Source organism: Anabas testudineus, chromosome 16 (assembly GCF_900324465.2).
Source record: "Anabas testudineus chromosome 16, fAnaTes1.2, whole genome shotgun sequence".
In the NCBI taxonomy this organism is placed as follows: domain Eukaryota; kingdom Metazoa; phylum Chordata; class Actinopteri; order Anabantiformes; family Anabantidae; genus Anabas; species Anabas testudineus.
The window spans coordinates 5182063-5209846 of record NC_046625.1 but is presented as its reverse complement, the minus strand read 5'-3'; the positions used below and the strand labels follow the sequence as shown (position 1 = coordinate 5209846).

Genomic DNA, 27784 nt, shown 5'->3' with positions numbered 1-27784 from the left:
TAGACTGACAGTGTGTCCCAATTCTATATACTAACACCATATTGTGTGTGTTTCTGAAGGTTGTATACAAGAAATGAATGTGTCCTAACACAATGTTAACACATCTGTAGACACCAGTCCTGCACTTCAAATAAAAAAATGTCAGAAATACAAAAACCTCGATGTACACATTTGTAAGCTTATGTCATGTTTTGTACGCCGTGTGGGACTGAATCTAGGATTCTTGACTGCAACCTTAAGACATTTTTCTCTGACTAACAAACAGTGGAACTTCTTGTTCGACCTTTCATCCTTTGACCCAGAAACACAATTGTTATGCCACATATGAAAGCTGAGTGTATGTGATGTAACAATGCTTCCATCACTGGAGTAAATAGAGTTGTTCAGGATCTTTGCTCTTCATTATCCCTGCTCTGTCTTTATATGAATCAGGAAAAACAGCAATGACCTGGGTCTGAACTTTGTTGACAGCTTTAAGTAAATTGGCCCAGACATGGGTCAAACTCTGGTCAATGTCCTTTGTTAAGTCCAGGCCCAGGAATATAAAGAGGATGGAAAAAACTATTTTGGGTAGATCTCACACTGGAGCCTCATTCCTACAGTGATCGTTGCATTCAAGAGAAAAACTTAAAATGGGAAAAAAGCATTCTCAGCATCAGAGGTCATGACAGGTGGAGGTGTCCTGGGGACATGACAGTGGAAGCTAGTGCCATGGAGACAGGCATTGGAAGTGACTGACATGTGATCAGTTCGGGAGGGTGAAAGTGTCAGCACCACCTATCATGACCTGGGATGGGGTTTCACCTCAGGGTCAAATGGAGGTCTCTGTTCCCACGTCCATGAAGTTTCCGGTGTCAAAATATCTTTCTGGGCTTACCTGTGAAAAATACTAGTTTGTGTCTGAAGCTTAATTCTAATTAATTTAATTTTAAGCACCAAGATATGGAAATGTAGTTACAGTGTAACCTGGTAGAGGTATGAAGCAATGTTTTTATGGGTGGGTCCCAGTTTTGTTTGTGTCATGTAGACAGGCACAGTATGATTCACACCTGCCACTGGTTTTGCACTGCTCCACTGACTGACGGTGTCATATATCCAGAAATGTAAAATTGTGCAACCAGAAGAGGTGAAGATGACTGAAAGCAATGGAAGTAATGCATGATGTAAAAAGATTTTAAACAAAGTGGCCATATTATGCTTAATTCAGGGTTTATCTTTTATCCTGGGGCTCCACTGATTTAAAGATAATATGATTTGTAATTGCAAATACATGTTATATTGCCTCTTTATGCAAAAAACTCCTCTGACCTTCAGACTGAAAAGACTCATTTGAGCTCCTATCAAACAATGCAGCAATTTGAAAAACATCTTTACAACAATGCGAATTGTTCAGACTGAAACTTGCGCGTTTCACTGCCAGCCGGCATGCAAACACGTGTTCACCTCAAGCTTTGGGCCACTGATTGAGTGTCAAAATCATCATCATCATCTATCATGAAAAGCATAATAAGACCACTTTAACTTTATTTGGAGTGCAACTTCATGCAGAAAGGCACTCTGCAGTAAGGTGTGAGTGGATGGGAAGCGACGTGTGCTCATCAGTCAGATTTGCCTTAAAACATATTTCTACAACTTTAACAGAGATAAAGCAGTGATTGTGTGATGCACAGTGTGGTATTTATTACTGGAACAAATGAATTCCTTTGGCAGCTCCTCTCTCATTTAAAGTCTTATATATGAAACAAAGAGGCTCAGTTTGTCGAGGTCATCTTTGTTGCTTAGGGACAGAAGAGGCAACTCTGGGACAGACTTTCACTCACAAACACTGAAAATAATCAGTAACAGAAAAGAAAATTTGCAAAACATAAAAATGGATCGAAAGAGTATATGCATCACTACTACTGTCCATATAGAACTTATTTATTCAGAACATTGTTCTTACATATACACACAGCTGCATCTCCCAGCACCAATTACCACAGCTGTGACCTCACACATTCGGTTCAATGAGTCTTGCAAAATGGATATGGACGAAAAATGTGCCCTGGAATCTCAGCTCCCAATTACTCTGAACTGAACTCTCTGGGTGGACAATGCTGCAGGTGAGAAGTTGGACTGAGACTCTGCCACAGCTTGGCAGGGGTACAATGGAGCTCTGTGGCATAGCTTGGAATGAGTGCAAGCCTCAGTCACAGCTAGATCTTCTTATATTATATTTTTATTTTAGGCGTCTTGTCCAGAAGATTATTTTTCTCTGTTTGTAGCGTAGGTCTGCTGATGATTCATTTAATCTAATTTGCCGTTTGACAGACTTCACATTCTGTTTGTTTTTCAGTTTACCAGTACATTTTTTGTAAGAGAGTGTTTTATATTAATGCATTGGTTTACTTTAGTAAGGTAAATATCGCCATCATGGTTTAGAGAACTTAGTGTACAGTTAGTAGCTGTTGATGCAAGCTGTGACGCTTGCAGTGGAAAGAGATTTCTTGCATGGGAGAATACAAATTTTGCTTAAATTACTGCAATGGTAGAAAGAATCTTTATAATAAAGCTTGTTTTAAGCACTTGAAACAATGCTGTGTTTTGCTGTGCATTGTCTCAAAAACAATACTTCTTTAAAAAAATACAGTAAGACCAAAGAACAAGACAAAACACAAATAGCTGTCAGTTTCAGCAGTTCCAGCTGAAACAGCCCATTTAGTGTTAAGAAACCTCACAAAACACACAATACTAGAACATTTGTGTCTTTTACCTGGGGCGTATGCAGCTAACTAATAAATCTACTTATAAAGATAACGAATGGGTGAGAAAACTAAAGTATTAAGAGAACCTGACCCTGATGTATTGACACCCCCAAAGGTTCCAATATGGTGATTTCTAAGCAACGTCAATGAGAGGTGAAGTGAGGGAAAAGAGGAGTAAAGCAGGGATGGGCAGAGGTAGGGGTGCTGTCTTTAGGAAGCAATGTTGCAGGACATGACTAAGGTCAACAACAGAGCCCTGCATTGATTCCACATATGTGGTAAGGTCAAAAACTATCATGGGACCTTTGCCCCTGGGCAGTTTCCAATCATTCTGTTTCTCATAATCTGTGGGAAACTTGTCTGCTTTTCACAGCTGAATGACCACTCATCTCTGCAGCAATTACAGTGCCCTTCTTGCACCCTGACAGTTCAATGCCATGTACGAGTGATCTAATGTGATTTAGTTCCCCCACTGGGTACAGCACACTGAACATTTTAAAATCTGTTGGGGGGCAATTACATTCACATCAAAGTGATCACAGTGTAGTAATGTATCATAGAAGAAAAATTGTAATTAATATGCCAGCTCACACACAGCTTCCTAATTAAATAAACAGTGTTTTAGCGGTTCCAGATCAGAACAGAGCTTTTCAGAAACCAACACACAGTGAAACACACCTCACTGGTTGTAAGTCTGTGGGTAAGCAAAGGTAACTTTGTTTAATGTGAGCAGTGAAATGTGCTGTTATTGTTGGAAGTGTTAACAGTCAGTTGCCGACCAATTACGATGGTCCCCTTCTGTACACAACACTATCCCGAGGGCCATGTGAAGATGACTTAGTGGGTCAAATGCAGCCTGCAGATACCACAGATAGTGAGAGAAAGACAGGCACTAATGCACACCCACACACACACACTCACACACACGCATACATAGCATACACAAAGTGGAAACAGACGGTGCTAAAAATAAACCATCTGAAATATTTAACTTACTGACCCAGAAAAAAACCTCAGCACTATCTGCACAAGCAGGGGACACCACAACGACAGAGCCATGATATCATTTGGGCTGATGGGTTATAAGTGCTGTACTGTGTGCTTCAGGTTAATGTATCAAAGTCTTATGCAAATGACGCATGTGTATCCACTGTTTAGTCAATTATGTATGGCAAATAAAATCATGCAAAGAGTGACGGAATCGGGTCATTTGGCATCATATGTTTTTACAGGCACACTCCAGTGATTTAGTATTGCAATTCCATACAAGAGAGGATTCACAGGAAACAAATTTTAAAAAGTAGATGGGAAAAACACTAAAGCTGAGACAATTACGACCCCTAGCATGGGTCAATTTCCAAAAACACTGCATCCTGTTTACATGCTATACAATCTCATAACACAACTGACAACATGCAATGCTGAGCCTTTCCTTCTAGAATCCAGGAATTAAACAGTAGCATGAATGTCCAACTTTAAGACAGAAAAAATAGGTAACACCCAAAAGATGATTCTAAATATTTTCACATTTGAACAAACCTTAAAAAGCATCTTAATGAAACTGTGAGTGTGAGAGTCAAACTAGTAAAAGGAAGAGAGACTGAAACTTCCTCAGTGACCCTAGATGTGGATTTCTTGGGTTGGTAAGGTTGACGAGGAGGACAAGATGATTGGCATGGCCCCCTGTCCTGCATGCAGCTAAACAGACATGTCCATATTCAGCAATGATATTGGCCTCTAACCCCCAGTCCAGTTGCCATTACCATTTTAGAGTCACACCGAGCGTCCAGGCTGCTGCACAACACCATCAATATTAATGTTCTGTGACTGAGGCGGCTTTGGAAGAACTTTCTCCCACATCAATATTGATGGTGTTGCCATACATTGGAGTCTGGGTCCTTTTTAAGGATTTATAAGAGGAACACTGGTGGGGGGTGGTGTCTGTATGCGAAGGGGGTCTGTGCCATTTTTAGCGATGTACATTTTCCTTCCGTTCAGAGCAATTTCCGTGAGAGAGGGGTGACTCCAGCCCACGCTTGATGAGATCTGAGTGGAGAGGGGTCGTGCAGAGACAGATCCAATTCCCCTGCAATGCTTTGCCGGAGATGATAGTTATGGAAAAATGAACGTTTCATTTCAGGGGATCTGGGAATGCCAAATGGGGGTGTGTTGATTCTGGAAATGTGGGTATTGCTTTTGGGACATCTCCACAAACAGTCCTCTGTTGGGCCACACACAGAGACACAGATCCAATTCATTATAATATTAGCTTTGGAGATGCATTGCTCTATATATCAAGTGGCGAGAGGGCGTGCTTGGTAAAGAGTTTCAGGCCTGCCTCTTTTGTCACGCATTCAGATATAAATCATACAGAAGAGAAAAAACAAGAGGATATTAATGAAACTCAAAATGAACTTTAGCTTTTTCTTGTTCTCTTTAAACAATTTCCTAATGGGGTGGTTGAGATTTTTAGCTGCCTGTGTCACGGTACATAAAATACTATGGGTTACAGTAAAACCACATCTTTAAGCTTTTTACATGAATAGATGGCTGAAGTTCAAGAATCAATATAAATTATAGCAATATTAATAGATTTTTTGGTTACTTGTGCACAGTGGAGGGAGCTGTAAACACAACACAGCCTTTTATCATTTACAGGTCATGAAGACGACACATGTAAATAATGATTCTGGCCACTTAATGAATGTAGATGCAAACTTTGGTTTCTTTTTCAGCTCTTGCCTGAGATAAAAATGCAACTCTTCACATGTTAAATACACAGGATAGATGATAAACGACCAGTAGCAGCTGAAATAATGAGACTGGAGGGATTAAACCAAAAGTAAATGATGACCAGCTTGATAGTTTTTTAAAAATAATTATCATAATTTTTAATTCATTATGCCATGAATAAAGAAAACTTCTTTTTACATGTTACAAGAATTCAAAGAGTTGTTTTTAAATTGTCCAACTAATGTTCATGCAAAAACCCATACTGTCTAGTGATGATAAAACGTGCATTTGTTAGCTTTATTCCTTCAAAAACAAACAAATAGAAGAAACATAATCAACATATCTCTAATAAATCCTTGATTATTCGTTAAAGTCTCAGAGCACTGTGATTTCACTCCCCTCACGCTGCCCACTCACCAACACATTCACTCTCACGGACGTGCATTTTTTTTTCCCACTGAGCAGTTCATAGTCAGTCAGTTTAACATTTAGATAGAACTGAGCAACAACAGTGTCATCACATCTCATCAGGTTATTGATCCTGAACAAGAACAGACTGTGTCAGTGTCAAGCCTGCGCTTTTTCTCTGGATAAATGTGAATGAACATGTTGTACGACAGAAAGTCTCAGTGCTCCGACAACACAAGGGTCACGGATACAGCTGTCCAGCCTCATCCCCCTCCTCTTCACTTAATACCCCACTGCATTTTGATGGCAAGCCAGTGAGCAGGACCTCTTTGGGGGAGACAAAGAGTGACCTCAATTCAATCTGACGTCCCACCTATCGATCTGAGCTGCTGTATTCCCCAGAGATGGATGTCTAGCTCGCCCTTGTACTCCTAACATTCACATTCAGCAACAAGACAAAACACGCCTTTTTATTAAACAAAATCACTCCACATGTCTCACCTCCTTTATCCAAGTCTAAATTACACTCACAGCAGACCTTCCTCCTCCCACATAGGGCACTGTTCATCTTCAGTGGGGCCCTTTTGCTAAATTGAAAGTGTGTCATAACAAATAGCGGAGGTGTCTGGTTTAAATGCATGTGACTGGCGCCGATGTCATCTCTGTCAAAGGAGCATCCCTTGTATTTTTAACAGAGGGACCATGACATGGACCCAGGACAATTACTGTCAGAGCACACAGGGTGATGAATCTGCTGCTTTATTGTGTTTGTCATCTCGACCTCTCGCTGGGATCTGATTGGTATGGCCGCCGAGACGGTTCAGATGGACGCCTTGTTTCATGCATGTGCAAATGTGTGCATCTTACACTGCATCTTACTGACTTTCACAGATCAAATGTCAAAATGAGTAATTTGGATTTAGAAACGTACTCTTTATCATAGGTTTTATAATAAAGTTATATATAGGTATGCTGGTACTTTATAAGGACATTGTTGTTTGTACTTATTTGACAGACAAATAATTTAATTTTCTATATAAGTTTAAACAACTTTTCACTGAAATTTTCTGTCACCATTAACACTTAAAATGTAATTAAATAAATGAAATCTTGTTTTAATAATAATAAATGCATTATATTTATTTTTTAAACAACTTCACATTTAAAGATGCTTTACAAAACAAAAACAATAAAACTAAAAAACAGAACTAAATTACTATAAACTAAGAAGGCACTGATCATCATATTTTATAGTGGGCCAGACAGACTTCCTATGATAACAACTGAATTGTAGAGAAGCATGAGCAGTATCCAGATAAGTCTTTCTAAACAAGCACTAAATCCACACATATTATGTAGATATACAATAATACTGTATGTGTAATATGTGAAGTAATTTAGCCACAAAGAAATGGCCTGTAAATGCTGCACCTGGTTCTGCGGCTTGTGCTATTTACTGGCTTTGATTTGAATCTTGAAGCAACGTATTTTGCTTTTATGGTTTATGCTGAGCCCAGTGTTTGCCATAAATGGCAGGTGTGTAAAATTGAAGTGCAAAAGTAATTCAGCTCCTGCCATTCAAAGGAGCTATGTCAGTTTGATTTACCTGTACACATAAACATGCTCACACACACACACACACACACACAAACACGTACACCTTTGGGCCACATGTGTTTTTTATATTCATGTAGTGGAGGAAAGAAAAAAACGTGTGCCTCCAAAATGGAGGTTGAGGGGTCATGGTGTTTGGCCAGGAGTGACAGCTCTGAAATGAAGGCATAAGTCAATCGGTTACACACACACACACACACACACACACACACATATATGGGCTAGGGTGGTAGGCAAGAAGGTGGTGGGCGGTTAGGATAAGGGGGAGGTATGTGGAGGAGAGAAGGTTGGGTTTAAAGGGCACAAGGTTACCATGTGGTGGGAGTGTGTGTGTGTGTTTCTGTGTATGTGTGGCGTAAAGGAGCCAACTTGACATCACGTTTAAAGGTTTCAAGCGTGGACCTGTACTCATGTACTTCTCTGACTTTCTTTGGCTCTCAATCTGATGGTTAACATTGAGAGTTACCAGCAACTATATTTACTCAAACCTCAACACACAGCCACACACACACATACATGTGCCTAGTGACACACCTTGAACCCAGAGGTCAAAGACCATGTGTGTTCTCTCTCTCTCCTTCTCTTTGTGTCACAGACATACATACGTACTGGGACATGGTGTTTGTTTACCCTCTGTCACACACTAGGCAGGTCTTTATCAACATTTGTGTTACATCTCAGTGGGTGCAGATAAAACCCTAGGTTTAAAATCATTGATTGGTTCAGAGTAATGATTGGCACATGAGTATGTGTCTCTTTGTGAATCAAAGTGCTCTTTGGACAGAGATAGTGAACAGAAGAATTATTTAACAATCTGAGGGGGAAGTGTTTTATGTTTTCAGTAGATAGAATTTAGAAATATTCTGCTATGACTGAATAGAGATGCAGATATAGATAGAGTCAAGCAGAGTAAGAAGAACAACAGTGATCAGTGCATCAGTTTTTTTTATTATACAGATATACTACTCTATCTTTGTCCATACAAACAGATGTTTTAAAGTGACATTCCACTGATTTGATTTTATTCTGAGTACTACTCAACCTACAGCATGAGGTGTATGATTTCTTCAGCCACTCTGGATTGAGCTTGTAAATATCAGAGTAATAACTTGAATTATCTTAGTTTGGCTTTAAAAACTATAAATTCATAGCAGAAAGCCTTGATTGGGAACTAGGAAAGCGGAGTTTGAAACACCATGGGCTTTTATAAGGCAGGGAGGGTTTGAGAGAGAATTAGAAATAAACTAATTTGGGCATAAAAAGCTCATTAATTTTCCCCATAGAAAAATGCTGTTTGAATTATCAACAAATTCAATCTGACAGTGAATCAATTCACAACTTAAATTATTTTTGCTTTTAAATATAATTACTGAACTGTAAGTTTTTTCTTGTTTTCTGTATAAATGCTAAAAATACTAAAAACGATTTTTACCAGATGATGCTGTTGGTGAATCCAGTGGCCAAACTAAGTCACTGTACTGTTTTACCGTCTTAATACAGGCACTGCATGACAGTAAAAGATAACAAAACACTCTGAAGCTGTGAACAACAGGGTTTATTTCAATTAATTGATAATCCGTATTTCCAAACAAAAAAAAGGGGATAAAAACAAACTTAGAAAAACTTTACGTGAATTCAATCATAAACAAACAGCTTTCTAAGGTCCCAGGCGGCTTTTCCATTGCCAATACTTGATGTTGATACCACCGTGCCATGTTGGAAATGTGAGACAGGTTGTCAAAACAAACTTGCTTTCATCAAGGAGAAGAAAAAACATCTTAAAATAGTTCTAAGCTAAGTCACAGTCATAAGTCCAACTAGAATAATATTGTAACATAGACTGAGGTTTTCAGAGATTAGTGATACACTTTTCTATGGTATCAGTACGATAAGCTCAAATGACATGAGTTGGGGGTTTTCCCTACATGACAATATCATCAGGAAGCAGAAAAGAACTTGCATGAGGTCTAAAAAAATGAAAGTGCTACTTATGTTATATACAGAAATGTCTGTTCTCATTGGAAGTTGATGCATTACAAACAAAATCTGTATTACGCAACACCTTTCTGTGTTTTTATGTTCACATTATCAGTTTTTACATCATGTGAGTTCATTTCCCCTCCTGACAGGACATAATACCTGTTATAACAGGTAACGAGAGATTATGGCACAGTCATAAGATAAATGCTCAGTGACAAAATCTTTGTTCTAAGGCAAGTACAGCTATTTTTGTAAAATGCCCCCCACCCCCCGCCCCCGTCCAAAAGCTCCAATATTGACAGTTGTGACTAAAAAAACAATATTAAGGATGAGGTGGGTGTCACTCCTGTAATAGCATGATGTCAGGAGTTATAATTGGCTTTTTGAATAAGTAAAAAGGTAAATTGATCAAATGGCGTTAGGGTAGCAAGAATCTACCAGTGCTGTGATTTTACAAGTGTAGGTTCTGACTAGTTTACATTGCAAGTGCCTACGCTTTTATTTGTTTTGTTTTTTTGTTTTTTACAAATTCCATCTCTTCCCCTGAGACTCCAAAACAAGTATATAGTCAAATTACAGACAAACCAAACATTAAATTTTCATCACCAACACTACCACAAAAATAATCCAAACGATATTCATTTCTCCGCTTTGGCAAAGACTGCTGATAAGAGGAAATGTTGCTGGTTTGCCTTTTTGTACATGTACTGATATTGGCATTTCTGTCTATCTGTCTATCCGCCCTTTGAACCTGAGCTTTTGAACCCAATATGCTATAGATGCCTATGAATTAATTATATACTGTACATATGGACACAATCATGAGTTTTTTTTCTCCATATAAACAGTGCTAATACAAACAAACAATAAAACATGTCCTCTGCAAAAGTCCCAGACATTTTGGCATATCTCTTTTTTTTAATGGCTTCTGGTTTTCTTTTCAAATCTTAGTAAATGTACAACAGGCCTTGTGCTCTTGGATGTAGAGTCCCACTGGCAAAGCCCTTGCTCACTAATTGCCATATTGGGGTGCTTGTACACAGTCTCTGTAAGTGTAGGCAGAGCACCAACAATGAAGCAAATGTTTTATCATTTGTTGCCCCTGTTTGAATGGGGTTTGAGACTGACATCTGGAGTCCAACAGACCTGCTGGTGAACTGTGCAATAACCCGTTCTACCAAACTGTCCATCTCATGCCACATCTCAAATGTAGACTACACGGTCTGCAACGGGCCACCAACTTTCTGCAACGGTGATTGGCTTGCTTGTGAAAATGGCATGGATTTTCTGGTCTGGTTTTGTGAGCGGAATGGTGAGGGAGCTGCTTCCTCTGGGAAAGCTGAGAAGTTGAACGCAGAGAATGAAGGGAAGGAAGTATGGATGGATGAATAGCCAGGTGGACGTTCAGCCTGAATTTCTCCCACATGTTCTCCTTTACTGGACCGTCCACCTCATGGGCCATTCTCGTTGTAGTGGAGGGAAATGGGCCGCTCACGCTGCACAGTAGGCATGTAGGGCCAGTTGTAACTAGAACCCGAGAGCAACATGTCACGGAGTAATGTCTCTATGGGTGTCTTGCCTACCAGGCGCACGAAAAACAGCTGCTCAATGACGGGAGAGGACACAATGCGGAGGGACGGCAGGCGCAGGAGGAGGCGTCCAAAGCGGTTTGGCTGACTTGGATATTGGTTCCTTACGTACTCCTCCAGGGCGCACTGAGACTTCTCCTGGATGCTCTCCACGTGGGCGACATCTGACAGCCCCATTGCATCTAGAAAGAAGGAAGAGAGATTTATCAGTGGATCATACAAATCTTCTCAGTGTCTCACATCTGTTATTACGTTATGTTCTCAGTCAGACATTACATAATTTAATAAGCATAAAGAAGAATTTTTAGCCAGACTTCAAAATTAGATATCTTGAACACTAAATGTGGGTGGCCCAGTCTAAAGACTTGGCCTGATATTGTACTTAATCTAATTAAGTGATTGAATGAGATAAATGAGCATGATGGCTCAGAGGGGTAGCCAGAGAAATCTTGCTCAAACTTAAGGAAATTGACTTGGTCCCTGCAGAGATTCATATCTGCTACACCCCTGTGATCTGTGTTCACACCACATTTGAATTTTCCCTTTCCCCCACAGCTGGAGGTCAAGTTCTGCCTTCCACCTCCTCACACCTCCCCTCTTGCCAGCTCCTGCCTTGGCAAGAGTCTCACACAACTGAGAGAGTGTGTAACACTGTGAGATACTTTTCGCACCCTCTGTGTGCAGAGGAGAACACAGGGGATTTAGCAAAGGAGGTCAGATATGTGTGAACTCAAAACAAAGACACATTTTACTGTACTCCGCCACATACAGTACTGTACACTAAGTGGGAGCGCTCTTTGACTCCGGCCTCTGAGTGAACCCTCATTTAGATGACAGGTTTTCGATGAGGGCAATTTCTTTTCAAGCTCTGTCTTTTATTTTAAAAGTGCTGGCCCATAGGTTTTAACCTGTCACCTTGGATCGTTAGTCCCCTTTGTCATCTCACACTTTGATCTGCCCCCTGTGTAACTCCTGACCTGGTGGGTCTCAGAAAAATTTAATTTACCTCATATTTTCATCGAGCGTGTCAACTCCTTCCCCCACAGCAGTCACTATTCTCATATTTCTGGGTGAATAACTGCCCCCCTCTTCGATTGTATTTCCCTACAAATTCTTGTTGGACCGCCATTTTGGGTCCTGCGTGACAAGGCAGTCACTGCCTAGTTGGGATTAGCAAAGCTGTCTATGTGACTGAAACCACTTCGCGTGCCGAAGCGACAGCTCTGTGGGCGTCCTTCCACGCCAAGCGCCATGTTCTTTTGTCTGATTCTTGGGCACACACCAGGTCACTTGGGGTGAGGGATCCGGGTGGCAGGACCGAGATGCCCATTCTCTGATGTGGCTTGATGGGAATGGGCTTCACAGGGGGAGCAGAGGGAGGGGACTCAGAGGGAGGTGGGGACGATTGGTGTTTGTCTGAGCTTGTTAGTTCATCGTACCAGATCTGCAAGAGTCAGGTTTATTAATGGGTCTGTGTGCGTGTGTGCATGTCTGCATACATTACATTCAAGTTGTTGTTAATATCTGCATGTTTAAATAAAGGTCTTCGGGATTTTTTTGGCAAGATGTGCAGTTTTTGCATGAGTGTACATGTTGGTATATCTGCACGCATACAGGGAAGTCACATGGGATGCTCAGGGCTACAGGGGTTATGTAGGTCACGGCTGAGGCTGTGGCGAATCCCTCGTCTCACTGAACCTAACATACATAATTCAACTCCCGTGGTGGGGGCAGGGGTCCCAGGGCCGGGACTGGGTTTAGGGAGCGCAAGGAGGAGGGGTGACTGACTGGTTTCAATAATAGATAGGATCATGAAGCTGAGATGGCTGATGAAAGCAGGGAAGAGAAGGGAGAGCTGGATCTACAGCCACCCACATACATGGAAGAGACATGCTACACATACATGCATAGCGAAGCTGACAAGTCATGGAACAGAAAAAACTGAGAAAACGCAACAAATAATATGAACAAAAACATCTCAGTGTTGGCTCCTTCACTAGCCGTTTCCCCCGGGTCACAAAGCATGATCTCTCAGTGAAGTATCCCAGATGTGACAGTATTTTGGCTGGCATTGGAGCCTAGTGACTGTTGAGATAAACCTCAACGGGGTTTGTGTATGAGCAATATCAAAACAATGCCTGTCATACGGGTTTCCTCAAGATGTTAAAACCATCATATTTTGATTTAAACTTGAATGCAAAAACGAAGAGGGGGACAGCCTCAAGTTTCCCATTTTGTGTTTTTTTTTTTAAAGCTTTGGGTACAAACAGCCACATATTTGCTAGCTTAAAGATAACTATACTGAGTTAAGAAAGTGGTAAAATATTAACATCACATCAAAAGATAGAGGGAATGTTAATTGCTTCCTCATTATTAAGGAATGAGGTTCCAGATAACATGTTTATATAAATAATGGATCTATCTATATATGAAGTAGGTATAATGTAAATAAAGATATATAATAACTTTACGGCTGTTTAAAGATGCTGTCATCCAAATTTGAAAGAGAAGTCATAATAAAAAATGAAAGATAAGGGTAAAAGAAAAATAGTATGATTATTAACTTAACTATTAACTATTAACTATAGAAAAGTGACTACAGTAAATGATCAAATTACTGTGAAATACATGGAGAGGGAGGACTGTTGGAGCAGCATTTCTATATGGAGACAATATGTGCTGCAGCATTAAAGGTCACCTCTTGGTCAGGCTCAGTGGAAGTAAAACAGTTGTGGGCTAATAGAGTCAAAGTCTGTGAGTGTGTAAAATCAAATCAGTGTGTTTCCTTGATTAATAAAGGGATTTTATTTACTTTCCATTTGCTCAAATTAAATGATTACTAAGTGATACATTTTAGTGTTATTTTAGTCTGCTGCACCCTTTTAGTTTATTGGACAGCATCCATGGTGGTGTTCATGTTGACAATAAATAATAAACAGATTAACTGAATGTTACTGAGCCAAAAAAATTTCCTCACCTGTTTGCTTGTAACTCACTTTTTGCCAGAATCTACTTCGTAATTCTGCGAGTCTGAGTTTTTGCAAAGGAAAGAAATTAATAACTGGCATATCTTAAACCTCTTTTCTTCTCTTAGCTGAAGTACACACCAACTTGAGATACAGTAATCTTAACAGTGAAGAGCAAAGTACAACTGCTTCACTTTTGAGCCTTTCTGGAGTCTTGCATTTGATTTATTATGTCAAATTGCACAGAACTGCAGGTTTAATTTGTTTAAAATTATTTTTCTATTAATTGATCGCCTATATAATACAGTAACATAAATGGGATATACGTAAGATTATGTAAAGTGTTGTCACTTTTAAATGAAATCAATCTCTTTTTTTTTACTTTGATTATCTTCCACCTACAGTTAGCATCTTGTTTTAACGTCAAACTCACCAGATGTGAAGAGAACAATGGACTTGAGGCAGGAGTATTCAGCTGTGTCAACCTGCAGGGCTTTAAGCTTCTCAACCTGCTCTTGGAAAACACGGATGTGGTCCATGAAGGCCACCACACGCTCTGCTGACATCGGTGAAGCGTGCAGGCCGGCTGCTGCCAAGAGAGGGGCCACGTGAAGAGGCATAGAGCACTGGGCGGCGTTGAGAACAAAGAGTTCACTCCATGACATGCGTAACAGTGCCACCTGGAATTAGATAATTTGGAGGAGTTATTTCAAGCAAGAAAATGATAAACTCCTCCATGACGTTTATAATGCATTTAGTTTTGTCAGCAGGCCAATAAATTCAATTTAAATGTTGTTTGGTCAGCACGTCTCGATTTCTATTGTAAAGCAATATTTGACTTTTATTCATAAATTAAGTTGTGAGGACAAACAATGCATTACAAATAATGGAGGTGTCTACATTGTTTACATTTATAAAATGCATATAATATGATGAGGCCTCTATGCTCATGACTGCATTTATGCCTGACATTGACGTGATCGTCAACAGTAATCATATAGCAACACGTGCACATTAATTCTAGGTGTTAAAGTACACAAAATACCTAACATATCCAATAATGCAAACCACCTTTGACAATGGCCAGAACTGTGTTGCATTATGATTATTATAATTATGCATTATAAGTGCGCATGCAAACTACACAGGATGGGAGCTTCATTCATTCACAAATTCATCCAGGTAATGTATTCATCCACTGAGGGAAGAAGGAAGAATACATAAACTAGATAACAGCGATGACCTGTCAAAAACCTCTCCAAAATTTCAAGGGGATCAATAAAGTATTTCATCATCATCATCATCATTATCGTCGTAAAACTGTTTAAGGGGAGAACCAATGTGAGAAAGCTTTTATTGTTAGCTTAAATGTTAAAGAAACTACATGAGTATTCAACAGCATGTGTTATGGGAGGAAAAAGAAATATATTCCTTTTAGAAATAATATGGAAGCGTAATATATACTCTGGCATGGGTTGACAAATTTATGTAAATGCCTAATGGCAAAGGTGTTACACAATGCTGTGACCACAAATGACTTACAGAAAGAGAATAGACAGATGATCTTCTATATGTCAACATGACATATAGGTATATTAATGATATATTAATATGATGCAGCTATAGCATGACATATTTGCCCAAGGTGCATGTGAATATTTATAAGTCAGGCAATCGCTCTGTGCCAAATACTTTACACCTGGTATAAATCTACATTTGCAGGATTGGTCAGGTCTATCAATAATGAATGTCCTGAGTGGATGTTTCTACCCACATAAGATGTCTGTATATATGCCACTAAGTGATGATTAACAATGGAGAAAAAGAAAATTAGGCTGGGTCTACTGGAACAAAGGACTGGCTTTTGGTCTAGTAAATCACCAAAGTGGCCAACTCACCTGATCCATGAGCTGCAGGTCAGGGAAGAAGGGGATGTTCTTGGCCCACTCAACAGCACTGAACAGCAGCCTGGCTGCCAACTCACATATGTTCTCAATACCCATCAGGTTGTTCCCCTGCATGCACTGGGACCCATAGCGAGACGTGGGATAGGGCTCAGCACGCAGCAGCAGAGAGATGAAGCCGGATAGATAGGGCTGGCCATTGTACGGATCTGTGCCATTGGTCAGGTACTGTCCTGGGCTGGCCTGGGAGTTTGATGTACGCCCTCGTTGTACAGCTGATTGAAAACGAGAAAGATGAAAATGAGAAAACAGGCACATAAATCAGAAGTTTGATTTATAAATATGTATTTTTATCCTTTCTCTCTTTGCATTTGCCTTTATCTTACAACTTTTAGCAGGTAGTAAACATCAGTCATATCAGTTAATATCTGACATCAGTGAGCAGACTATACCAGTATCCACCTGAACCTAGTTAACATTGTAATGGCCCCAGCTCACCCTCCATGAAAAGTCAAGTGAAACCTTAAAGCTTGCAGGAGAAACAGAATGCACGGGAGACAAGGAACGAAAAAAGAAACAAATTGGGCATGTCGAATGTGTTGGGTGGGGGGTATCCTGCAGAATGGGGTTGAAGGGCGAAAACATTTTAGAGAGGGGAACATTTTTCTGACTCCTAAATATGTCAGCACCCGTCTTTTCAGTGGAGGGGTGGAAAGTGGCCAGTTCAAGGCCATTCTACACTGCTGTTGTGCATCAATGAGTAATGACAAGCAGCAGCTGGTAAAGATATAACAGTTCTTCACACCTACATATGTCAGGCACTCACATATGCATACACACATGAATGCATATGGTAACATCTCCCCCCCTCCCTCTACTGGCAAATGGCTTAGCCTGAAGCAATAAGGGCACACAGAGGCCAAGCTCTCGTATACACACACACACAAATGCACAACCCCCTCATGTGGGCCAATGATGATGCGGCGAGTGCTCAAAGGCCCATTTGGAAAACACCTGTTCAGTCATCCCCACTGTCTGACTAATAACTCCATCTACTGTTACACAGAGTGAGGGGGAAAAGGGGAGAGAGAGGCAATGAAAATGCAAAGAGGGGTCACATGTGAGGAGAAAATTTAGGTAAAAGGGTGAAATGGCAAGATAAGATGGAGAAGGAAAGTGGGAGAGGTGATAAGTTGAAAAAGGGAGATTAGGGGCAGTGAGAGGGCAAGGAAAGCGTGAAAAGGTGTGCAGAGCCTGAATGTCTGAATATAGTCTGTAGTTTCAGATGGAGAGCGGTGGATTACATAAACAGAGAGATGGAAGTAGGGGGTAAAGAGAGGCGTGAAAAAAAATAGAGAAGGAGGGGTTTGGAAAATGCTCTTCAACTCTGCATCACCTGTCACCTCAAACACAGCAGCTGTGTCAATTGAAAGCACTGTGGCGTGTCTAAAAAAATGATAGGTCAAATCACTCAGGAGAGTTATAAAAATGCCTTTAATTCTAGTCCTTCCACTGTGTAAAAAAATACCTCTGCACAAAAGGTGGTGACCTCAAACTGCTAGTTTTTGCTGTGAACTCGTGTCAACCCCTGTTCTGGGAAAAGAATGTGGTCTCCTTTGGCAAACAGCGCAGGGCTGAGCAATGAAGAGGTGTTGCCTGTGACAAAGACAACATTGCACAATGGGACATTCCTTGTCACTCACACTCCAGCAGCTCTCGTCTTGCGTTGCAAAGGACACCTGTCCAGTTAGCCACATGTGTCTGTCTGTGCTGTATTTCACAAATGAAGGAAAATAAAATACCACTCTGAGCAGCTGGGGTGAGAGCAGTCCAATATCCACAAGGATGATTAGGTCAAATAAGATCACTTCATTCTGAAGTCTCATGAGTGACACAGTGCTGTGCAGAGAAATTATTGTATTGCAAGTTTTTGAAAGACTCAAAACCCAAATCCAAATTAAACTGCCCTTTAGAATGACACAGAGAAGTGTTTTCTAATCTGATGCCCCCATCAGCACGGACATAAATTTCAAAAACCGTTACAAATGACTATTGACACAATAAACCACTCTGCTGATATGACAACACTAAGGTTAAGGTTTGGGTAAGTTTAGGCACAGAAGCACCTTGGTTAGAGTTAGAGAAGGAGCATGTTTGGGTAAAGTAAGTACTCGGTAAAGCTTACAAGACCTTTATCGCTGTGGTTACATCAATAACCATGTGTTTGTTGGTTGTTCCTGACATACTCCCTACATGTGACTTCCTACTTTGTCATGACACACAACATTCACAATTACTATAGCCACTAGAGGGCTTTGCCCCTTGAAGATAAACAGATGCCATGTTGGGCTGAAACAACTCATTCTGTCATTTTCCTTTGGGAGAAGAGTCCCGAAAGACTCTTCCCTGACTGAGTATATCTAAATCGGAGAACTTCCATGACCCAAAACTGTCGTCCTGTCGTAGCTTGTTAATGTATTTCAACAAAAAAATATTCTACAGAAGGGAATAACCTGGTTTTAGCTAGTTTTGGTCTTCTCATTGATGTGGTGAACAAACTGTAAGACAAATGTCCTTGACCTGTATAGAAACTGGATCAAAACCAACAACATTCAATGACATTCCAACAATCCACAACCTGTAGGGACCCTGCTGCCTCTCATGTTGCTGATTTATAAATTCACCACTATTAATCTGCTCTCATATTGATTAGTGGTTAATCCTGCAGATGGTGGCAAATCTACTTGATCCACTTGACTTTTCAAAAGGCTCATTCTGGGGGTCACTCATGGCTGAGAGGCCGAGCACTTGAGTACGTCTGACTGAGACACATTGCTCTCTGTTTTTCCTCACATACAGCTGCTAGCAACACTGACTAACAGAGAGAAACAAAGGGGAGAGCGGGGTGACTTAGAAAGGACCAAAGGAGTAGAAAGGAACACAAGAGTGTAGACAGAGAGAGGTAAGTGACAAGGTGGAAGGCAAAAGAACGAAAATCCACAAAGAGAAACAGATGTGTAAGGATAAAAACTAAGGAATAAAAGGTGGGGTGGGTAAATAAAACCACATTGGGTGTCTATGATAATATTTTTACACAAGATGCACCAAAAGACAACCTATGTGTTTATCCTTAAAACCCAAAAAAAACAGCATCCTGTTTAGGTAGGGCATGAAATGAGGACATGAGAACAAGGGAGTGGAGAAAAGCACATGCAAACAGAGGTACCATGGGACATTTCAGCTGCGACTTTTAAAATGCCACTTCAGCAAATGGCAGCTGGCAGGGTGCACGGTTCGCTGCCTGGCTGCCCTGGATTAGCCTCTGGGTCAGACTGTTAGTGGAATTACAGCAGCTAAATACAATTAAGGCCTATCAACATTTGGACTAAAAGGTCACGGTGCCGGGCAACACAGACGCATTATAGATTTGGCTCAGACTAATAGTTGCATTTAATAAGTAGCTTTTCCATTTCTAAATCTTCCGCTGGCAAGTGAAAAATAAACATGTTACCCTGTGTGAACCTGTGTCTCCACGTCACATAGCACCACAACTCCAGTGAATGTGCATGCAAATATGTGCTTATATCTTCATTTTATCTGCTAAAAACCCTGCGAAGGTAGAGGAGAGATATAGTTATTCTGTCTGTGTGTGTGTGTGTATGTACTGTACAAGGTTGTGATCCAGTTCAGAGGGCAGTGTGTGAGGTGACACTCAGATAATATCCTTGTGGCTCTTGTAGTTTTAATTTGGCCCTGAACTTTGACGTGCAGGTCAGTGCTCTGCAGCAGTACAAAGAGAGTCAGATAGGAGCAGAGAGGAGCTAATGTGTAAACCAGGAGAGGGTTAGAGATAAAGAGAAAGAGCCTGGCAAACATAGAGATGATACTGAGTAGAAAAGTTAGGGAAATCATTATCAGAGTTTGAATACCTGGAAACAACTTTGCTAAGGTCCCATTGCTCTGGGAAGCCTGAATTTTTAAAACAGCGGCCTTTGTGCAGCTGTATTTTCTTTTTTGTTAGTGTGTTTAGTCATTGTGCCTAACATTGTTTGTTTGTTTTTAAAAAACAAGGAAATTAAAGTGAGGAAGTTTGCATGGTTAGCATGGTTTGTATTCAGATCATTTCTGTTGAAAGCAGCTACTGTGGACTTTAGGTACGTCCCTCAGTGCATGACCCACTCTGTGTTTCTTATTGTGCATGAGCACACATTCATGCAACACCAAGTTCTTCTCTTGTTTGTTTTATATAAAAAAACATTTCCTACCCACTCATTGTAAAATGGTTCCCCATAAAGCTACTGTGATAAATACTTTGACATTAACAGTGGATCAAATGGCTACAAAAACGCAGCTCTCTGAAAGATCCCTCAGTTTTAAAGCATTTAAGGGTCTCAGTTCCATGTGCTTTTCCAGCCCACAACTTCACTGTGTTTATTCCCTCAGCAACAAGGTCTACAAACAGTAGATAGACAAGGTTCACAAATAGGGGGGAGTTGCAGGCGATAAAGACAACAGCTTAAAGAGAGTGAAATTTGGAAATAACCCTTAATGAAAGTTAATGACCCTTCACATCTGCACTGTATCTGTTAGAAGTGTAAACAGGTTATTTTCTACCATATTAACTTTATTATTGTCTTTCTAAACTTGCTACAACTGATACTGTGTGTGTACTGCAAAGCAATCAGAGAGAGACAGAACAAAACAGATTAGATATTTGTCCAGCACTGTTACCTGTCAACTACACTTCATCGACCATCTACGTCCAGAGAGGCTGTGTGTCAAACATGAGAGAGCAGAGGTATGCAGTGAATGTGAGAGACACAACAGAACGAGAGTTTTTACTGAAAAAACCGGAGGCAGCGCCGGAGCGGGAGGCAAAACGATGACGCAGACAGAGAAAGACAGAGACGTGGAGGGCAGAGGAGCTTTGCGTGAGGAAGTTTGGTCGCTTCGGCTGTGCGGATGCAGTTGCCTCAGTCTGTCTCTCAGTCTTTGATGAGGCAGTTGCTGAATTAATTAGTAAACCTAATTCACCCCAACTAAGTGACTCAGATTCACACTATATCCTCATTTCCACTTACATCTCCCAACCCTCCACTGTCCAAGGAGGAGGAGAAGATATTTATAATCGGGCTGTGCATATTTTTTTAATAGCTCTTAGCCGTCTGGTTTTAATGGTAATTTTTCAGTTAGTGTCATTATCAGCTACTAATACAGTACACAACAGAGCAATACAATGGGAAATACATTTAAAGGACTAGTCCCCTAAATGGTCAGTCAAATACAGAGAAGCCAGAATTTATTAGAAAGCCAGTTGCATTTGATGATTCTAACTGGGAACAAATAAAAATTCACTGCATCATGACGTCTTCTCTGTGGCTTTTTCTACGCCACATAAGATCATCAGCTAAATGGCTGGAATATAAATGCACAGATTCCCCCTCCGCGCTACATTAGAGAATGAATGTGTGCGAAACTGAAGGAGAAGCGCTGTTGAGGATTAAATAATGTTGACAGTAACTGACACATTGTGTAGCCCCTTCTCGGCTGTGTGTGTTATTACAAGAGACCCAAGGGACACACAAAAACAGGTTAGCCTGCTTAACTCACAGGCAAAACAGTCAGTATGTTAGAGTTATTGACTGAGTGCACCTGAGAAGGTCAGATTGCGTTTACTTTTGTCACATTAGTGATGCAGAAAAGAAAAGCAGAGGTCACAGTGTATTAAACTGCAGCATGAAACTCTTCACCTTGATGTGTCCAGAAGCATTAAAAAACAGCATCATTCATATTCTCCCATGTGTCTTTGTGTGATATTAAAGTTACCCTTGGGGACAACGTCATCAGGCTTCAGTGTATCACTTTAATGGAGGCTGGCCAGTTCTGAACAATATGTGAATGGGAGCCATTTTCCTCTAATAGACCTCTGATAATGACCATGAGTGTGGTGACAGGGGTTAAGTATTTGAATTTGTCAATAGCTAAATTACTTGGATGTAATGGTAAAGGTTTTTAGAGCCAAGATAGGCCAGCCTACAGAGCTTTGGTGTTAAATTGTCCCCTGTTACACACCCTCTGTGGTGTATAGATTAGTCAATACACCCTGTCTGTGAGACTTTAGCTCCAGATGAGCATTCACCCACTGAAGAGTCCCTGTCCAGTTCACAAATTTGGACTTTGACTTCAGCCTGTCTGTTATTAATGTTTTAGTTTTGGTTGACCTATATTTTCCACTGCTGTTGGTATTTTGTCAGAGTGCAATGTGGGTCAGGCGAGGCAGCTTCCTTCCCACTGTGCCTGCTGAATGTGGGTATTACAGATTCTTGTGATACAAGTGGATGGACTATTTACTATCACTACATTTACTACGGACTCTGGTAATTGTGCATATCTATACGTGTTGTGTTCACAAAGATGCCCTGTTATACGAGTCGGGACAAACACACAACAGACAAGATGATGACAATAATATTGTGTGCATGCAATAATCAGCACGGTAAACAATTACACATGTCTTTCTGTCCTCTGTGAAGTCAGTAGCTCGTCCTTGTGTTGTGTTACAAAATTAAAACATTCACTTCAGTTCAAAGGAACTGTCAAAATGATTCTCTTTGCCCCCTCTGCTTCCTATTCAGCCTAGAAACTGCACTGACAGAGAGACACAAATGGAGATTCTGTGTAGCTGCATGGTGACACAATGACACTAATGTTGCCAAGGTTTTAGGGGTTTGGTTCCCACTGAGGCTCGGTCAGAAATGTTTGCTGTCATGGTGCTGGAAGGTGTTCCAAATAAAAGTCTTCAGCAAATGATATTATGTTCAACACAACAGTCTACAGAAAGAGGTCAAACATCCCTTTGGGGCAAAAAGAAACACTCACTTGAAAGTGAAGAGCTTCTAAATACGGTGTGGTCGTCTCATGAAACTTGCATGTCTTCTCAGACAGCTAAATATTCATGTAGTCTAAACAGAGAAGTCACGCAGCAGCGTTAGTATAGTGATATTAAACTCTATTAAAGTATTAAAGTCTCTCTGTCTTCAAAAACAGAATCATTTGGTAGCCTGACAGCTTTATACTGTACTTCATTACAATCAAAACCAGTCTGTGCTTAAAAAGAATTATAAAAATAAGTGTTGGTCCTTCCAGCAGCACTTAAGTCATAAAGTACATTATGGCCTATATACTGTGATGAAGTGCGTCTCAAAGTAAGTAACAAGGCCTCTAAGATTTGTGTATGTGTATTTTTACACATGAATCATAGACTTTTCACTTAGCTTTCACAACATCTTTTCAGTAACCTCTGAATAAGGCTGGAAACAGTCGATGCATATTTCATCTGAATCATATCTTAAACTAAACATTACACTGCAGTTCTGTAATGTTTAGTTTAAATATCTATGTAGGTTTGAATATTTATATTTGAATACATATTTACATTTACAGCATTTGTGATTCTGTTTGTACAGCCTCGTGAAATTCACTCAAAGCTACAGTTACATTATATTATTTATAATTTATCATGATCTCAGTGTGTCATTTAACGCCACAGCTACAGTTAATTCTCCTCTTTAAATTACTGCAGTGCCCCCAGATGTTATAAATGTGGCTTTTAAAATTGCAGGGGAGTGCGTGTGTCTTAACAAAACTTGGCCTAAGTAGACAAATGATCACTGAAAAACAGAAGTCAGCCGACAAAGCGGATTGAAAGACGTTGTTAATCCCGCTGACCTCAAATGCACCAACAGATGAGCTGCGCCAGTGTGAGTTGACCTGCTCCACATTTAACTATAAGCCTGTGCTGGAAAAAAATAACTTAATATCAACAAGTCAGTAGTTGGTGAGTTTTAAATATTTATTATTTCTTGCAGCCTTTTGGGATCATTTAGATTATTGTCATTCTTTTATACTTCAGTCACCCAACATGATCTTCAATCAAGGAATTTGGTGAAAATATGTGGGAAAAAATGAATTATGCCAGTTGTAAAGATAGTTTAGTGTTTTTCAGTAGATAAAATACAGCATATTGCTTTTAAGTCTGTAGCCAAATGTGCATCATTATAATATTATCTAAATAGCAGCCAATTCCAAACTTAGATCACTTTCATCTCCAAATAAGACGACTTAGATTGGACACTTTGCATGTAAACAAATATTTGTCTTTCATCTTTCTTAAACTTAAAATAAATTCACATTTCAAGTTGCATTATCCGACTGAGACATGAAATGGATATTTTTCCAGTAAATACGCATGCGGCTCGTCAGGCGATTTCCTCGGGTTCGTTCAGACGGAAAGGAGCATGACCGAGGCGTAGTGGCTTGCGGGTATTTTACATGAGGTAAGTCTGTGTGTGTACAGTGCACACACGCACACACAGTCATAGAGGCACAGCAGTGCGTTAACGGGAACCCTGGGGGATCATCTCAGGCTCTAAGAAAGACGGGTATTTCCACTGTCTCTGTATTTACATTTTGGCTCAGACAGAGAACAAAGGGCGGCGGAGTCGTTGTGGAAAGATTGACTGTCCTTCAACATCTCTTGGTTGAGTGTCCTTGAGCAAGAGCACTCACCGGGATGCTGGCACTGACCCTGTCCTGTCCTCTGAGACTGGAAATAAAACTGAGCGAAGTTTGACACTTGGTTCACGACACGTTTAAAGCTTTATTGCCTAGTGGTTCACCTGTTTTCACAGGTGTGGGGATAGTTTGTGTAGTGCACCTTACTACTGTTGGCATTCCCAACGAGATTGTACATATAATCAAATGAGCTCAGTGCCTTCTAATAGCCTAATAAAAACAGTGGAATCTAAATCAGGAGCCTCTGTAAATGAAGTGTGATGGCCGCCGTCCAGTAATCCTGTCCAGACTACATAAACAAACACAAACCGGGAATTTATCACTCATGCTGCCTTCACAACACTTTTGGAGAAATAAATTCAGCTCCACTTATTTTAAAATATGTAAAATATGCACCCTCGCATCTCTTATGAATGGCCTGTCCCTGCCGAACGGTAATTAATAAGAGGAGAGCTCCTCGCCAACACGTTTCCACTGCTCCTCTTTGGCACTAAGTGACCCGTTGTTAATCCAACACAATACAACAAATGTAGCGGCATCCTCTTATAGCAGCTCTGGGTGTCGGTGAGCAAACAGCGTAATTAAAACATGGGGACAAAAGAGGGATTTTACAGAACAAGGCGCGCAGGGATGAATGGTTTAAATCTGTTAAATGAATGTGACATAAGCATTGTGGTTCTGCAGGTGGTGACTGATTATTTACCCATAACAACAGAGGCTATGGTGAAAAGTGTAGAAGGGAACAACCTTCAGATCAACAGGCATTACATACAGTAACATGACACAAAACTATCAGTGGCACATTATTATTGACATGCCATTTGAAATATATGACATCACATTTAGCCTGTTTTCCCCACAGCAGTGAAAACATGTCAGTGTGAACTAGTTCTTTCCTAGATTCTTCTTAAATTAATAAAAAGCGAGGGATCTTCATTATTTGTCTAAACTTGATTGCAAAGTTTTTGTATGTTTTTTTAACCAAGTGAAACTGCAATGAAAATAAAGATGCCCCCAGTCGATGTGAGGACTTTTAAACAGTTTTAAAGCTGTTTATATAACACACCTCCAGATGTATTAAGCCTGTTTAGATCTATAGGCCTATTTCACGTACTTTACGCACAGGAAAAACATTTTGTACACGTATGTCTGTGGTGCCACGGGCTCACACTGACATCCATCACACAGTTCCGGTCTTACCTTCTCTCCTCATGCCGACTTTGAGGCACTTCTTCAGTCGGCAGTACTGGCACTGGTTCCGGTGGTGTTGGTCGATGGGACAGTCTCGGTTCCCCCGGCAGGTGTAAGTGAGGTTTCGTCTCACCGAGCGCTTAAAGAAGCTTTTGCATCCCTCGCAGGTGAACTGACCATAATGCTTCCCACTGGACTTGTCACCGCACACCATGCAGTCCACGTTGGGGATTTTGTCCCCGGAAAGTGCGTCGTTCCCCGGGGTGGAACCGTTGGGGGTCCCCGGTGCCCCGCCGGGCTCCTGGCCGCAAATCTGGAGCTGAGACCCCGGATCTGCAGAAATGTTCTCTGGCCACTGGTTTACTACCATTGCCATGCTATCCCCACACACTTTGGTCTTTGTTTAAATCGCAGAAGGAGAGTCAGACTGAGTGATAGAGATCCGTCTTCACGTCTTGGGAGAAAAAACGAGGAAGGGCAAAAAAAGGCGCTTCCCACTTCCTCCAAAGGTCAATCTGAGCTTATCTGAGCTTGTGTATTTAAATAGTTTTTCTATTTCACCGAGTCCGTTCTACAAACATCTATCAAAGTTTACAACAGCAACGAGGCATCAACATGATCGATGCAGACGAGCGTAGCCTACAACTCCCGATGCTCCTCGCTGCGCAGCAATCCATAAACACGCTGATCTTCGGAGTGAAACCTCATGGAAAAGTCAGTCCAGCAAGTCAGGTTGTCGACTGTAAAAATAAAACGTTACCTGCCTTCTCTGTTGCCTCTAGAATTTCAAATAGGGCAAATACTGACAACAAGGTTTTCGCGTCTCAGCCGGTCGCTGCAGTTCAACCCACACTCAGCCGCGCATTTGGAGCCACTCGAGAAAAAGAATTCACCTCTTCAATGACATTTAACACTGATTACAGTTCATGTTATTGGGGGATTTGTTTAGTCCAAGCAAGCTCTTAGAAACGGTGAGAAGCGCAAGTCCCGAGAAGAAGGCAATCCTGGTTTCTCTTGTTCTTGCGCGCCGCGAAGTAGTGTTGGGTCGCGACAACGTCAGTGCGCGCCCTGATATTTATTTACCCAAACGCACAGCCTGAATATCCTCCGTGAGAGAAAACTCAAACAGAAACAGTCGAAGCAGACTAATGTTTGCCGCTCGAGTGTGTCGCTTCAAGCCTCGACTGTCTGTCCGGTTTCTGAGAGTCAAAGCTGCAATTTGGGGAAAGTGTCACCAGCAGCCTGTCTCGTAGGGCTGACCCCATGGCGGCGCTCCATGTAAGGGCATAACTGCCAAATAAGGTTATAACCCCTCCTCTCAGAGGGATAGATGAGAGATAGAGGACCGGCTGTGATTGGCTCCAAAATTCTGATGAAAAATTAAGGAGATTTCTGATTGGATGAGGCTCGATTAGAGGTGGTTTGACTGACAAGAGCGGTTGTTGTGATACAAGCGCTGAAAATGGGTCAGATTAGTGTCTCATTGGGGAAAAAACTCCTGTGCAGTTTCTGTGTCCATCTATTATAATTCTATCGTTAATATAAAACCTGTGCTGATTTTATAATCTGTGTGCAGGAACATAAACGCGATTTAACTCAGTTTTATCCTTTATATCAACATTCAGGCCCCTGAGGTGAAAGGGAGCAACTTACAGTCTCACTTCATCACGAATGTATTTTCTATTTGTCATTTCGCCCGGATGTTTGACCTTCACTGTGCAGAATGGAATATTTGAGTTTGACACCTGAGGGCTGTTTACACAGTCGTGTGTTTTAATTTTTTCTTCTCTGTTCACCTTAAGTCTGAGTTGAATCATGTAGATATTCTGTACATATGGACATTATTTAGTGAAAGCCAGTTATAGTCCAATAAATAAAAAACAAAAACAAACTGAAGCCCACAGTACGCACGACTTTATGATGATGGAAGATGACATGTGAGAAATATTTCCATATTTAAGGACAGATAATAAGTAAATGGTACTTTTAAAAGAATTTCAACATGCTAATTTTAATGTTTAGTGGAATAAAATCATTTTAAAAAGAAAGAAATGTTCGAAGCAGCGTTGTCCTACGTTTCA

At 40.7% G+C, this 27784-nt stretch overlaps 1 protein-coding gene across 1 annotated transcript; it reads right to left on the bottom strand.

Moving 5' to 3' along the window:
- Positions 1-9033: 9033 nt before the first annotated feature.
- nr2f5 (nuclear receptor subfamily 2, group F, member 5) lies at positions 9034-26938 on the bottom strand. Its single transcript, XM_026371190.1, has 4 exons — positions 25713-26938; positions 15933-16213; positions 14468-14714; positions 9034-11250 (listed from the first exon to the last, which is right to left on the bottom strand). The coding sequence occupies exons 1-4, from the start codon at positions 26077-26079 to the stop codon at positions 10931-10933; spliced, it is 1215 nt and encodes a 404-aa protein (XP_026226975.1). The 5' UTR covers positions 26080-26938; the 3' UTR covers positions 9034-10930.
- Positions 26939-27784: the final 846 nt, after the last annotated feature.

Excerpts from the sequence above, each read along its gene's own strand:
- nr2f5 (XM_026371190.1), bottom strand. The coding sequence starts at position 26,079 with ATGGCAATGGTAGTAAACCAGTGGCCAGAGAACATTTCTGCAGATCCG. Across the intron at positions 16,214-25,712 it reads AGTCGGCATGAGGAGAGAAG|CTGTACAACGAGGGCGTACA; the intron begins GTAAGACCGGAA and ends GTTTTCAATCAG. Across the intron at positions 14,715-15,932 it reads ACCTGCAGCTCATGGATCAG|GTGGCACTGTTACGCATGTC; the intron begins GTGAGTTGGCCA and ends ATCTAATTCCAG.